The following is a 17,032-nucleotide window of genomic DNA, read 5'->3' as shown; positions in this document are numbered from 1 at the left end:
TTTTTGTTTTTTATTTTGTTTTAACTAGAAACAACTTGAATATCTCACCGGTGCAAGAATGTGTTAACTATGATTGTAAAAGCCTTGATCATGTGTGATGAAGCTTCTTTTTTTTTTTTCTTTCTTTTTTTTTTTTTTAAACGGCAAACGAAACACCATTGAAATGTTATAGAATAGTGCACTCAACTTTTATTTTTCAGCTATTTGGATCGAAACCCTTTAATATGTTGCAATATGACCAACTTGATCAAATGGAAAGCTTCTCAAACTGAACTCAAAGATGTTTCAGGACAATGCTATGACTTTGATGCAGTCACGAAAATCACTGAATTTGACATATCAAACTGTACTTTTCAGGGTATGTCATTTATTTTAATGACTTTAAGGTTCAAAAGTTTGATTTTAAAGGTCAATCATCTTGAAAAGATGATAATAATTACGAGAAAACATAATCATAGGACACATAAATACATTTCATAGAGAGATCAATTCATTAAACTAGACACCTGTAAAGGAGGAATAAAGTCGGGTTCTTAAGCATAGCATGTTGTCTGTGCATCACTAGATGTACTTATAATGTCGCTATTAACACATTAAATTTCTGTCATCGTTATCGCTTGTTTGTGGCGAAACATGTTGGGTGACGTGGCGGTTGTTACTACTCAAATGGAACAAACTTTAGTACTCTGTGTTAATGGAATCATCCATCAAATATTTCACTATCATGTCAATTGAAAGGACGTTTTACTAAAAATGCAATATAAACATTGAATTACTTGTGTTTACATGAACATTTTATACGATTTGTAAAATTAATTACAAATATAATTAATACAAGATATTGTTAATTACAAATATTGCTAACACAAGTAGTTTACTATCAATAATTAGATGCATTTGTAATAAATGCACACATCATAGTTACAGGTTGCATTTCTGTAGATATAGACAATGCAATTTCCCATAGGCTAACTGTGCCAATTTTACTATGAACTTTCGTAAAAAATTATATCCTAGAATGGAAAGTTGATATGCACTACTTTTTAATTCAAAGGTCAAAACATAGGGCTGTGCGGCATATTTTCAATATTTATATGCCACGAACTTGTTAGAGTTTAAACTTATACTAAAATTCTGTACTACCCCTACCTTCACTTTGTGCCTACTTCAGAATTCAATTTTCACAGCAACACTATGTTTTTATGCTGTTAACATTCCCAAGTTACGTCTCTATGAGATGAAACATAGAGATCATATCTGGGAACCAGTACGTAAACAAAACGAAATATCTATGAATATTATATATCTCCCCAAAAGAGGCGTGGTTTGAGAAACAGCTGTATTTACAAAGTGCAACCTACAATTTGATGTGCCATGAAAGTATTCTCGTATATACGATTTGTTATCTCAATTACAAATATTTCTGCACTGTAAGGATATTTGCATTCCCAGTGCTGATGGTTTAATGGGTGTCTTATAAAGAGAAGGGAAAGATACCAAAGAAATGTTTAAACTCATAAGTCGAAAACAAACTGACAATGCCATGGCAAGAAACGAAAAACGATGAAAGGACAAACACCAGTACACAAAGCACAACATATAAACACGAAGTTTCATGTATACGTTCAAGGTAGCCAAATAACCTGGATCAATGTTGATAACATATATTTTAAGGTGGTACCAAACACTTTGACCAAATTTAATTTGGCTCGTTTAATTTTCATAAAATTTTGACACAATATTTACTTTGACCCTTTGACAAAAATATAAAAGTTTCAAAAAACTTCAAACACTGACTTTATCGGAAAAATTTCATTGGATATGTAGCAGTTTGACAAACACTAATTTTTATCATTGAGAAGCTTAATATTTCTTTACAATAGAACGTGATTATAACGTTCAGCTGAGTTTTATAAATTTATAACCCTGTTGTGTTATGTACTACCTTAACGAAATTTACATGTTGATGAACCTTTGATTTAAGATAGCCAGTTGATATTAGGAATTTAATATATATAAAAAAAAATATGTTTAAAAGTACGTATCAAATAATTTTTTTTGCAGATAAAAAATATACCTTACAAAATTAATGTTTCTTAATACATTTTTTCGTGATATTTTCATTTCAGTGGATGGTCATTGGGGATCTTGGTCAACAGCATCATGTTCAGTGCCATGCGGGAGTGGCGAAGAATATAGGAAACGAATTTGCAATAACCCCTCGCCTTCAAACGGAGGAAAATATTGTGTTGGTAATGACATCGAACTATCACAGTGTAACTTAGGAGATTGTCCAGGTACATGTTACGTTCACTTTAGGGGAACGGGAAATGACGTGAAGCTACGGTGTTCAAACAGATTTCACCGCAATTAACTACAAAATTTAATGCTGATTTTTGAAAATGTATACTATACGAAAGGAAGTGATGATCATGTTTTTAGCAAGAAGCGTTTCCGCCACAACTTCAGTTTGTATTTACAGATTTTCATACATAGAACGTATACATAATAGGTAACGGGTTGTTGGGGTTTGTTGGGTTCGTGGTGTTGCTCTTCCTGTAGCTGTCTTTGTTTTCTTTTATGGACATCTGTTTGCATTTTGGTTGTTTTTTCGTTTTTTGCCATGGTATTGTCAGTTAATTTGATTATCCTATTGCTATATCTCGCCTCTTTCTTTAATGGTGTTTCTTAAAAAAGTTTCGTATCGTTATGAAAAAAGATACTGTACACAATACAAAAAATTAATGTTTAATGAATGATCAACACCAAAATAAAAAAATAGAAATAAATACAAATATCAATATTCAGGATTACATATTCTCATGATTATGCTTAATAAGTATGAACAGTCAGTTGTAAAATGACGTCTTAATGTAAGCTGATTTTAAGAAATGTTGAACTAAATACAAATTAAAAACCGTACATAGCTTGTAGAAAAGTAATTTTGATAATTCTGAAATCGGAATGTACATGCAAATTAAGTATTTACAATATACGGCTGCGTATGTATACATCCCAAAATTGAAACATAATCTAATTAAGACATTAGACAGATGTTAATCGACTTTTACCAAAGTTGACTGCAACACAGCTTGGTCGATGGAGGAGAGAATCAATCGGAAAAGATTCATTTCGGATTCAGCACGTCCATAGAACTGATCAAGGATATTTGTTTTCCAAAATATTTATAAATTTTGTATTCATTTACATTTTTTTTAAATTTCTGTGGTGCACATTTCTTAAAATATCTATATATGCATCAGTTTATTTTCAAACAACCACACCAAGATAGATTGAATGTTGATTATTATCATAGGATAATAATTTATTGTAACATTTTATTTATAAAATAGAAATATTAAACATATTCATATCTAAAATGTATATAAACCTTTTTCAAATGAATTTTTTTTAGTTTGTTCTTATGTTGTACTGTTACACCACTGTCCCAGATTAGGGGAGGGTTGGCGCCTTCAAACTAGTTTAACCCCGCCACATTTTATATGTGCCTCTCCCAAGTCAGGAACCTGTAATTCAGTGGTAGTCGTTTGTTGCTTTGTTACATATTTGTTTTTGTTCATAATTTGTACATAAATTAGGCCGTTAGTTTTCTCGTTTGAATTGTTTTACATTTGTCATTTCGGGGCCTTTAATAGCTGACTATGCGGCATGGGCTTTGCTCATTGTTGAAGGCCGTACGGTGACCTATAGTTGTTAACATCTGTGTCATTTGGTATATTGTGGAGAGTTGTCTCATTGGCAATCATACCACATCTTCTTTTTATATATAAAGTCAATTACCTTTTTTGAATTGCAAGTTTACAATATTAGTTTGAAATTGATAAAACAAATTATCTTAGAAAACAATGTATCAAACATTTTATTGAGAAAAGGGGAAATATCTTTACAAATTTATCTGAACCATTGTAATGTTTTTATATTTTTGTTTTATGTGAAACTGTCAATAACTTGTTTGTTTTTATAAAGCGAAATGACAAGTAAATTATGTGTGTATATTTATAATTCATTGAATTAACTTTGGTAATTGTATTAACAGAATCCTGCAAACATGACAAAAACACAGAAAAGAAATCAGGTATGCTGCTTAAAACACTTTACTCTACCTTGATGACATTTATGTGTTAAATGATCAATAACTCTCTTATCATACCGCGGAAATCTTTATCAAGGAAACTTACTTTAAATAAGTCTAATATAAACAACAATGTCTCTCATTGTCTTTATTCGGATATTAAAGTTTCACAAGAGAACTCACATACCAAAATTTACGATAAACAATTTTTCGATCTATATTGCTGGTTTTCCTTTCATGTCGGTGATGATTGTTTGGCCTCATCGTGAGATGTATATAAATCCTTACACGTTTGTTTTCCTCATGTCTGTATTGACGTTTTAGATTTCGATGAGCGTAATTTATGTTTAACTTGAAAATTAAAAAAAAGTCAAGGATTTCGTTAACATGACTTACGTAGAATTTCAACTGAAATATTTCATAGATACAAATATTTGGTTTGGAAGTTTTGTAAAGAAACATGAATTTTTATTTTCTACTTTTCGTTTTGTTCAATTTTGTCTTTTTACTGAATTTGTTTTTTTAAACAAATATGTTTATCTATGCAACCAGTTCTTGGTATTTAAATACCTTAGGAGCACAGGTTTTACTCTTAGGGACCCCTGTATTTTTAACAGAATCATTTGACAGGGGGAAATCATAAATGAGATTAAACGTCCATAGTTTTACATATTTAAATAACCAGCAAATACTTCCACAGAACCTAAAGGTCTAAGTGCCACACTACCTAAGATTAAGGCAGTGGTGAAAACATGACAAACAAAAACCCACTCAAGTTTACATTAAGTTCAAAATGTATAATGGTGTACGAATATAACATTCGTGTCCTGTTTCCTGTCCTGATAATTAAAGTTATAATTCTGTTGATATGCACTAGAAATTACTAATTAAGGGAAGCTAACTTCTTAATTTGCTATAATTCTAACCAAAAGATATCTGGAGATTTCTTGAATTACCAGACACGCAGAAACGAAAGCCTACCATTTCTAACTCAGGACGAGAGGACTTCCAAATAGGATGGTTAGATCGGCGGATATTTTTCGGCCATGTTTTGAAGTTTTTCCTAATTGCCTGATTCTTACAAAGACTAGCACTTAATTATCAATCTTAGCAGTCATTTAAGCAATCAGATATAGTGATCTCAGTATACAGAATACATATTATATTTCTAAAAAAATGCTATTAAAAATTGAGGACGAAGCATACTCAATTAAAAGGGGTCATTTTGGTAAAGTAGTTAATGGAGATGATTTAGTTTTGGTAATATAGTTTTGACAGTAAGGCAAGAAAGTAATTCAGTATAATTTTCCAATACTCAATTTTCTTCAGATAAAAGCTTGCAGAAGACAAGGACATGGTTAGGAATCCTCATCAGTGATTTTGATTTGACTAGTACAAAGAAATAAAAGAAGAAGGTTAATGGACTTCATGTTTCAACATGATGGTGAATGAATGAATGCAGACTTTGTTTTTTTTTCTTTGAAATATCATTTTGAAGGATAATCGGTTTGATTTATTCTGATTTCATTTATTACATGTATCGACTACGTCACTTTTATAATTGGAAAAATTGAGGTTCAGCATGTTCATTGGTAGCTTTCAAATACTAAAATCTAATTTCGTTTAGATATAATCGTTGCTAACATTTACATTATTATTTTGTTTGATATTATTTGATGTTGCATTGTGGGGATATACATAGATACATGTTGACATTTATTTCCGTGGGAATGATTATTTTATTTTTACAATAAAAGATGAGCTGAACTTTATGTTTTTTTGTGTTTTGTTTTATTAACTCATATTATACTTTTTTTTAGCTTACCCTCGTTCTTGGCATTTATTTTATCATGTTGTTTAATTTTATTTGATGCAACATTGAGGGGATTCCCATGGGTACATTTAGCATTAATTTCCTCATTTGTCAAATGACAAATGGGAGTGATTTTTTTTATGAAATATGGGATGAATGTTATGTTATGTTTTCTTTTTTATTTGTTTTTATTAACTCTTTTTAAACATTAATTTAGCTCACACTTATTGCATTTGCAATAAAAGATGTGATGAATTTGATGTTTTATTTTATTTTTGTTTTGTTTTATTAGTTCATATTTGCAAGGTAATTTAATATTTGTCAAATAAGTAAGCTGTTAATTCAAGGAGGCAAGAGATAACAAAAGGATATTTTAATTCATAAGTCGTAAAAGAACTGGCAATGTCTGGTAAAAACAGAAAAAAAATGAAAAAATAAATCAAGCAACAGATTACAAAACACAACATAGAAAGCTGAAAACTAACACACGCCCCTTCAGAAACCGTAGGTAATATAAGGTGCACCGTACGAGTAAACAAATCCTGGTGACTAAAACTGAAAAAGTTAAAAAGACATATCTATTTATAAATCATCAACTGTTGTTCTTATGGGTGCTCTTTGTAATAAATGTGAGGTAGATTTCAATATAAGTTTCTAAGTTATCACAATTTTGAGCGGTTTGTGAAAGTTGAACTACACTGTTGATTCATCGTGTCATTACATTTTGTTTATTAAGTAGTGTTTAAATAGTTTTGTCACTTGTTGGCAAAGAAAATGTACGATTACCAATGTCCATATATTAAAAAACCTAAACTTATAATCCACCCAAGACATAACCAGTGCATAAACAGCAGAAAAACATTTAGAAACAAGTGACAAAAAACCTGATGATAAAGCATACATTTTAAAAATAACATTCAGGTTCGTAGACTGCTCAATCTTCTACTATTCAGATATCATTCATCATGCATATCCAAACTGCTACTCTTCTATTACCTCCACAAGATACAAGATAGTTATTTAAGACACAATGTTTCCTTCGACCAATTCATGATGATGACCGTCAAACTCGTTTACTTATGATTTGAGTCGTTCTTCCTATTAACTACTCGAGCAAGTGTTGCATTATAACATCATCATAACGCTACAACATCCCCAATTCCCCTATACAACATTGTTGAATCGGGGTTTGAACTAACAAGTCCAGTGTTGACAGAAAAGTGATCATTGCAGATAAACTAATTAGTTAAATAACCAAAATACAGAACTCCAACGAAAAATCAAAACAGAAAGTCCCTTAACAAATGGCAAAATCAAAAGCTCAAACACATCAATCGAATGGGAAAACAGCTGTCATATTCCTGACTTGGTGAAGGCATTTCCTTATGTAGAAAATGGTGGAGAAAACCTGGATATGTGCTAAACGCAAATTCAGATCGAAACACAGAGCACTCACAAAAATTTTCCCCAGATAAAACAAACCTCAGCAAAATACTTGTTTTGTGCTTCAGAATTAAAATCAGTGGTACATGAAAGCACGATTAACTTGAACATAACATCACATATGTCAAATCTGTGTTGATCAAAACGATACAGTTATACAGAAAAATATTTTTCAACAAAATTTTAAATTACATAAGACGTCACCAATTTTCTCTCACAGTTTTCGACGCAGATCCTTAAAACCTCACAATGATGACACATATGTTGTAACTGGGCATACGTTTTAATAGAAAAACAAATCTTTAAACGTTTTTATTAATTGTATTTTTTCATGATGTTTTCAACAGTGAGATACTGAAATTCTTTTGTCTTCCTGCTCTCTTTTTGTCTCGTGGTATATTCGTCATTTTGTATGTCCCTAATTTCCGTTCAAATAAATCAGCTTGTGTGATGAGGAATGATTTATCATATAACATTTGTCAGAAATGTATATGGTTGAGTTTTTCTGTGTTTGAGTCATATGAAATTTCAAATTAAAAAAAAAGTTTAATGTGTTTCAATACTTGAATGGCTAAGATTCACTACAAAATATGTGTATGTGAACTATCTTGTAAAAGAAAATTCTTTGTATTATCAAAATCTTCATCAATATACTGCTATTGAATTTTAACTTCCCGCACACTTATTCGCTTATAATTCCCGTATGCATTGACGATTTACTAGAGACGTTTCGTTATAACTTTACGAGACCTCTCGTTTTCACTTTGGCCACCGCACAGCGAGGGGGAAAACCGAAATTAAAGAATGTAAACAAATGTGCTGTGGAAGGCAAATAGTAAATTTAATACAACAAATCATTTAACAACTATTAAGGAAAAGTTTAAATAAACAAATGGGAACGCAGGGAAAATATGAAAAACAATATCATGGCTCTGTCAACTCACTTATTTGTTTCGCGCTTCACGTGCTCTGTGTTGATTGTTTATCAATGTCACGATCCGGTAAACTTCGGCAACAAACTCGAATGTTAATTAGCGTGCGATAAACAATCACTGAAAGGGTGGCTGGGGAATAGAAATATGGTCACCATTAGTCTTCCTCCGACCGGCAGTAAAATCCTCGCCAAAGTGGGGCGTCCGTTTGGCTGTGCGGGATGTAAAAGTTTGCAGCCACGTCCTGTCAGAATAGGGACGTTAAATCCGATGCCTCGTGTAAAGAGAGTGTCACGCTCTTCGCACGTTAAGAACCCTTGTAACATCTCGTTGAGGGGTCCGTCGGTGCCATGTTTCAAGGCTAAATTTCTGTCCCTATCCAATGTACCATCATTTTTCCGTGGCAGTCTAAATTTCCCGACCTCCATCCCGCACGCTATCGCGGAACCTACCTTTTGTATTTATTGTTAATTTGTTCTCGTCCTGAACATGCATGAAATATTTGCCACTGGATGTTAAGCACCCAAAGCTTATCAATCAACAATCACCGAATGAAATATTATGTGTCGATAATGCGCTATAGATTCGTAATAAATATAACAAAAACATGCATGCAGAAAATAATTTAGTATATAGGCATGCATTGGTTCAATAATTTCGATAACATTAGAATTACAGGAAACTCGTTTCATATGACTCTTATTATTAAAATATTCTTATTTTCATATTACCCACTGAATATATAATTTTTCTTGATTCTCAGCTTTGTTTTAAGGATATATGTGACATTTAGTAAGCAATTCATTATGTTAAGTCCTACCATGTGAGCCATCCATGTTAGCCAGACTTTCACTTCCTGATTTGATGGCATTATGCATTTTAATCATACCAACTGAGCATGGATTTTTTCGCCAATGTCTACCAGTGAGGTGTAACCCAATGTTCCTACAATAAAGAAGTTTTTGCAATTCGAATACTTGTTTAGCTTCCAAGGCACCATGCTCTTTTAAAAGGATAAGGTACATTTTTGCTAAATAGATCAATTGTGTTTGGAACTATCTCTGATTTACAAATTCAAATTTTTCATCTATATATCCTACCTAAAATGAATTATTGGTGTAAGATATTCCCTTTTCATGATAAAACAACAATGCAATTACTTCGAATTCAAATAAAGACGAAATAAGGCCTTACCCATGACTATCTATGTAAGAATAAAGAGATATGGTATGATTGCCAAGGGGACAACTATTCACAAATGACGAAATAACTTGAAATACGATACTATTAGTCACAGTAAATTTTGAACAATGAGCGAAACCTATAAGGCATAGAAAGCTATACAAGACTTTTGCCCAACCAATTGTGAAAACATTTAAGGCAGAATATTTATAATAAAACGATAAACGAGTAAACAAATAAGACAGACAGCAACCAAAGACGACTATTGAACAATATACATATGATACGCTAAGAATGTGGCGGGGTTAAACATGTTTGTGAGAGCTCAACCCTACCCTTACCTGGGACGTTAGTGTAGCAACACAACATTTTTATGCTTGAAACTTCGTTAGTCATTGGAAACGGGTTGATTCATCACATTGGCACGAAGCCCAAAAAATAACTAACAAAGTGACAACTTAGTTTTTGATTTATCTATTCTTAGAAATAATTATTGCACAACTAATAGTGATTTGTAATGGTATCGTTAAACTTTTTATGGTTTTATATTTTGGAATTCACTGCCCAAAAAATGCACCGTCTCCTTCTAACGACATTTAAGATAATTTTAAACATCACTGTGGACTATTTGTATAAATTTAAGGTGGTTCATGCAAGCTCATTGAATTCCATAGTTGATAATTAGTTGGTATGAATCATTTCTATGTAGACACTTTGAAGACTTATAACCCAACATAATTTAGCACAATTTGTGTAAAAATATCTTATAAAGGTATTGAATTGTGTTAATATTAAAAGTTATCAGTTTAATTTTATTACATGTTAGTTATTTGAATGTATTGACAATACAGCAGTATAACTGTGCATTGTGAACTGACTGTTGACTATTTGTGGATTGATTGATAAATCTGCATAACAAACATTTATGTTACTTTTTCTCCAATATGAATATTTCTTTCCTAATGAACATTTTATCTCCATGCAAATTTCTTATCTCCCATGAGAATGTTTATATCCTCTGGGAAAAACTTTACCCATGAGAGTTTTTAATTCCAACAATAAGAGTGATCTAAAATTTGAAATTGTACAATTCCCTTGGGAAACTAGTAAACTCTCATGGGAAAATATTAGAATACCAGGGAAATAGCCATATTCCAATGGGAACTATTAATTTCTTTGTTTTTATTTAATTCAGATAAAAAAATGATTTTTATGTTGGAAAGTTAATCAGATATTGTGCTTATCTCAAGCCACTCATTTTTTGTTCTCATAATGACTGCAAAACCAAGTCATAATATTCCTTTTTCACCGGTGGATATTTGTTTCATTGGTAACAAAACAACAACTTATTAATATTTGTTACGCTTTAAAATGTCAGCAAACTTAGAGCTGTAATCAATTTATTGTAATGCGTTTTCATTGGAAGGAAGCAGCTTTATATTGAATAAGAAATATAAATATTAACATGTAAAATACTAGACAAAAGGAAGTAATCCATATGAAACAAAAAGTGTGTCAATATTTACCTGGTTCATATACAGATTATATATCTTTATTTTTCTCTGTAAATATCTACTCTATTACAAAAGACTTTATCGATAATTGGAAGTCTACGACACTCGACCCGAGATATTCTTAGAATTGCACTTTGAAGTCAAGGTTATGGTAATTTCTGTGAGTATTATGTCTTCCCGGATACATGTATGTTTGTAATAGCAGAAAATGATAAACAGCAAGATAAAAAGAAACATTGCAATGTGAGAAGAGAAGTGATGATACAGCATGTATGTATGGTTGCCTTTCCTTCATTCCATCTTTATCAATGTCCCTCGTGCAAAAGTATGAGTTTTTATATATTTAGGAAAACTGGTTTTCATGTGTTTGTTGGTATAGCTTTCAGTTTGTGGTAGCTGAAGGATTGTAAGTGGATAATTATTTATCGGTGCATCATTTTATCTTAAGTCGCACTTTCTGTAATTCTAATACATGTAGGGTTTCTTAACGTATTTGATTGTTTTCTTCAACATGAAAAGGAGAAAAATGCACCGTCAACCAATAAAAGGGGGTCTGAATGGATGAAGGGTGATTTTGACCATTTTTCTCTATTTTTTTTACATTTCAATACTCTATTATTGTCTATTCTTTATTTTGTCTTGGCCTATTTTGCTCTGTTCTGTATTTTTTTGGCTTATTTGTCATGTTTGTCTGCTGTATTGGCCAATTATTCTAGATTCTGTAAATTCCATCAAGACCATCATAAGACTAGTACTAATATAAATGTGTATCTCTGCAATCCCTTTTAATCTAATTTAATTAGACTTGTCCTTCAATGATAAAAGATGTCATTATATAACTATGCGCAGTAGTTCTCGCTGCCAAAATCCTTCAGCATTCGTCTTGTCAGGCAGGAATAGATAGCTTGACGTAAGAATAATTGAACCGGAACTGACCATGACTAGTCCTAAAGCCTATATTCTACAATTGTGGGAATTGACAGTAACGATTATTAGGTCTCTGGTTGTTCATATTTTGGAAGTATTTCAGTTTGTGCTTATATTTGTGGCAACGAAAGTGTTGGAAAATGAAATTATTTCCGAAGAAATGGTAGAAAGAAACGCCTTAAATAGAGTAAATTTAATTTCCGTTATGTATTTAAAGGAGAGTTATTTTTCTTTAAAATATGAACCTTATTTTCTTTAATATATAAATCTTATTCACATTGTGGAGCAGGATCTGTTTACCTTTCCGGAGCACCCGAGATCATCCCCAGTTTTTGGTGGGGTTCGTGTTGCTTAGTCTTTAGTTTTCTATATTTTGTCATCTGTACTATTATTTGTCTGTTTGTCTTTTTATTTTTGGCCATGGCGTTGTCAGTTTGTTTTCGATCTATGAGTTTGACTGTCCCTTTGGTATCTTTCGTTCCTCTTTTAAGATTTGAATGAGCAGTACAGTTTTTTTTATAATTTCATCAACGAACGACGAATCAATTAATAGTTGGATACCAATTTTCGTGTATTTCGTGGGTACAGGGAAACCACGAATCTAAATGTTGAACGAATTGCAAATTTGCTGTATGATTATATGCAGACTTTTGGAAAACAATGAAATCGAATATCCACGAAAATACAAGTTTTCCTCAATCCGAGAAAATTGATACCCACGAAAATAAATGAATCTACAGTATATTGGCAATAGCTATCTGTTTACATTCCATTTTTCATCTGACAAATAAACGCTTTAACAGACAACATATCTAACAACTATTATTTTTTCAAATTAAAAATGACACCATACTGCTTAGTCTGCTGAATTATAACTCGTGTTTAAAACCTCGTGAAAGGTAAAGCAACCAGAAACTATTTTGTTCTCGTATTTCATTAGTTGTTTTATTGCAAATAATAAATTATGATATTTCGTTACTATTTACTTGTTCATTTATTTCTTAAAAGACAAATTTCAATAGACGAAGTTGAGCAAGTGTTGCTTCCCTGTTGTCGCCATGTGAGGCGTCTATGTGCACAAATTAATTCTTTGACCAACTTGTCAAACTGTCTCTTATACAGCCAAGAAAGTGGTTTTCTTAACAATCTTATTCCAATTTACCTTGTTGCATTCATCACTACGATCTAGTAAGGATTTCTTTTCAAACTCGTTTGTACCACATTTTTAAATTTGTTTAGTAATACGGACAATGTGTAGTACTGTTACACCACTGTCCCAGGTTAGGGAAGGGTTGAGATCCCGCTAACATGTTTAACCCCGCCACATTCTGTATGTATGTGCCTGTCCCAAGTTAGGAGCCTGTAATTCAGTGGTTGTCGTTTGTTTATGTGTTACATATTTGTTTTTCGTTCATTTTTTGTACATAAATTTTTACCGTTAGTTTTCTCGTTTGAATTGTTTTACATTGTCATTTCGGGGCCTTTTATAGCTGACTGTGCGGTATAGGCTTTGCTCATTGTTGAAGGCCGTACGGTGATCTATAGTTGTTAATTTCTGTGTCATTTGGTCTCCTGTGGAGAGTTGTCTCATTGGCAATCATACCACATCTCATTTTTTATAATTCATCACTCATACCCCCAAAATGGCGATAAAGGTATTTACGTCTTGTCGTAATATATTTTTTGGTGGTTTATCACAGAGGTTTTTGAATCAGAATACGCTTTGTAGATTCACGTGCAATCGATATTAAATAACATGAATAAGGACAAACTCGAAAGTGACGTAGTGATTGTAATATTTACCAAAATAGTCAATGGTCTTTAAACGGTTATGTATCGGTTAGTTTATGAAAAGGAATGCCACCAGAACTGACTTTCAAAGTATATACCTTTTCAAAGATTATTCAATTTACAAATATTTACAACTCAAGTAATCTTTTAATTGGTTTATTTTTGCTGACTACTTGTATAACAGGACTGGTGTTTGTAAAATGGATATCATGAACTAAGTTTTATGTTTTGTAAATTCATTCACTAGTATCATAGCTTTCATATTTGTTCAATTTGGGACAGTGATTTACCAGATCATGAGTTTATTAATGCAGGAAACACAAATTGGAAAAATAGCGGTTCATAAGTCAATCTCACATAAAAATATGTGAATTTAAAATGCCCTTGACTCCAGTAAAATAAAAAATGATAGCTGCTGGTGTAAGTATGTATATCGATATATAGCGGTGTCGTTCTACATGTACTTATCTACATGGTAAGATGACAAAATAAATTTACCAAAAACGATTACCAATAGATCAATTTGAAGATTATAAGCTAAAAACTAACAGTTTTATCATAGTATAGATATAGGTTCCACATTCCCTTCAGACGTTATCACGGTATTTCAGTTAATGATGAAATGGATCGAGTTCCTTAACAAACTTAAAAAAATCATATTAATGTTGAACTTGTGAAACTTGTGAAAACAGCTACAACATGTCTATACACCTGAAAATAAACGACGTCCTCACCATTCCAAAAAAAAAAAAAATACTCTCATCAGTTTCAAATATGTATGTATAGTAGACATATCAACGGGACAGTTTTGAGTTATCAATTTTAGATGTTTTTGTTTGATTCTTTTTAAACCTCTTTTGGTCATATAGCTATCCACGCGTGTAGGTACTTACACATCAAGGTTTTCAATTGCTTTGTTATGTGCGTTCCCTTTGAATGAACATATTTAAAAGCGCTTCGGACGCAACACATTTATGAAGTAGTATTTAATTTTTCTAAAATAAATCCACCAGCTAGAGTCTAACCACCAAATCAATATTTGTAGTAAATGTAAATGCATAAGGTTAGAACACAATGACAAGTTACTTAGCAACACATATAAATGTACAAGCGAAAAAGTTTACAAATACTCAGTCGGTACGTACCGCACACAATATATCATGTCTAAACGTATGCAAGAGGAATGCATTATCTTACCAAATCTCGCTGTTTATGAATATGCATGCTGTAATGTTCTTATTTATACGTACCTCATATCAATCGTATTGTAATTCAATATCAATGTACATTCATTTGTTGTCTTTGATATTCAAACGGCATTAGCGATAGCGCCTTTTTTCTATCCATGGCAAATAAACTTGGTAAACGCAAACATTGACCAAGATACAGCAGTTAAAAGCTTGTGAGAGAAAGTAAAACTTCGTAAATGAATTTTGTAAATAAGATAAAATCATTATCAATGTTAAATTTGTTGGATCAGTGGGTTGATAGTACTAATCTATATAGTGAATGTTATAAATTTAATTTCATTTGGAATAAAAAAAAAACCAAGTACATGTATTTGAGAGCAATGGGTGTTTGACGAGATAGAGGACCAACAGGAAATAAAACAGCATAACGAATCATGGTAAGATCATTTTAGTCTAGTGCGGTTTTGAACTTAGTTACTGAAATGTTTTAATTTATCATGAAAAATCATTTTCAACATCTTGAGGACCAGGGATGTATAAATTCTAGACCAGCTATAAGACCGAGAGGAACCTTAACTGAATAACATAAACAATATAAGGTAAACATTGGCTGAGGTAGTTTAGAACTTAGTTTCAAATGATTTCATAATGTATAAGTTGTGCGATGGTTGATGCATGCATTCCAGCAGATTTGTCCCTGTCTACAAACTTAGGATACTTGTAACTGTTTGAATTTTAGTATACCATGTGGTACAGAACAAACTTTTTTATACTTACTTTTCTCTTTTTTATACAAAACAGTTAAAGACAGGCGACAGATACCAAAGGGACGTTCAAACTCATAAGTCGAAAACGCCGTGGCTAAAATGGAAAAAGACCTACATACAAACAACAGTACACAAAACACAACATGGAAAACTAAAGACTGAGCAACACGAACCCCACCAAAAACTGGGGATGATCTCAGGTGCTCCGGAACGGTAAGCAGATTCAGCTCCACACGTGGCACCCGTCGTGTTGCTCATGTAAGTACAAACCCGGTGATAAGTCTAATTCGGTAGGTCACATTCGGAGTAAAAGGGACAGGATTGTAGTCACGACAATTGGAACATATCAATCGTCATCTGTGAAACAGATATTCCATAACGGTCAACCAATTCGTGAAATTTACGAAAAGATGATTTCAACTTTATCACTGTGAACTCTTGGTTTCATAGCTTCCTTTAACATGTTATAAGCAGCAACTGGGAGATATATACTCCGTATGCAGGCGCTGCTGGAATGTTGCTACATAGAAATAGAAAGTTTACAATTGGGGAGCTAACACATCTCTTTTGTCGTAAAGTTTTGTTTCAACCGGACCTCATTGTCAATTTCTATATATGACGAGTAAAGTTTGATTGTTCTACTATTCATATGTTGCTATTTAGCTATCCTAAGGAATAGATTACCTTTTCGTTTGATAAAGCCCTAACGGAATCAAATTATTCTGTTTAATAGTATCGTTTTAATCAACACAGAATGGACATAATTGATGTTATGTTCAAGTTATTAGTGCTTTCATGTACCTCTGATTTTAATTTCACAGCACAACAACAAGTATTTTGCTGAGGATTGTTTTATTCTGAGGAAAATTTTCGTAATTTATGTCGTAGGTGAGTGCTCTGTGTTTTGATCTGAATCAAGCATTTGCGGGGTTCGAACTCACAATCTAAGTGTTGACATGCTAGTGATACAGTAGTTGGACTACTTAGACCACTCAAACATCGACCCCCCCTTCCCTTTTCCCCCTTTCCCCCTGATCTTTGAATATCTGTATTTGACAAGTATATATGTTTTGGAGAATGTTTGTTTTTAGGTTTCACTTGATTATTACTTAGTCTTGTGCCATATCCTTTTCCACCTGTTATTGTGTTATTCATAATATGGGCAATCATTCTTGTCTTGTTCTTGGTTTTTGACATTAGTTTATTGGTGTCCGCCTTTTTCAATATTATTCCTATCAAACATTTTAGAAGTAACGAAAAAAAAATCCTAACATCATGTATGTTTTGACCATTGAACCAAATCAAAAGTTAACAAATTAAGTTGCCGTTACAATGGGTCAAATTTTACTGCAAATGTTGCCAGCAAAAAATAAAAGGAAC

General features: G+C 32.2%; 1 protein-coding gene across 1 annotated transcript; it reads left to right on the top strand.

Annotated features, from left to right (window-relative positions):
• Positions 1-206: 206 nt before the first annotated feature.
• LOC127715228 (A disintegrin and metalloproteinase with thrombospondin motifs 1-like) lies at positions 207-5,865 on the top strand. Its single transcript, XM_052221252.1, has 4 exons — positions 207-358; positions 2,130-2,297; positions 4,058-4,096; positions 5,423-5,865. The coding sequence occupies exons 1-4, from the start codon at positions 235-237 to the stop codon at positions 5,497-5,499; spliced, it is 408 nt and encodes a 135-aa protein (XP_052077212.1). The 5' UTR covers positions 207-234; the 3' UTR covers positions 5,500-5,865.
• Positions 5,866-17,032: the final 11,167 nt, after the last annotated feature.

Source organism: Mytilus californianus, unplaced genomic scaffold (assembly GCF_021869535.1).
Source record: "Mytilus californianus isolate M0D057914Y unplaced genomic scaffold, xbMytCali1.0.p SCAF_9, whole genome shotgun sequence".
NCBI lineage: Eukaryota > Metazoa > Mollusca > Bivalvia > Mytilida > Mytilidae > Mytilus > Mytilus californianus.
This window is presented reverse-complemented; position numbering and strand designations above follow the sequence as displayed.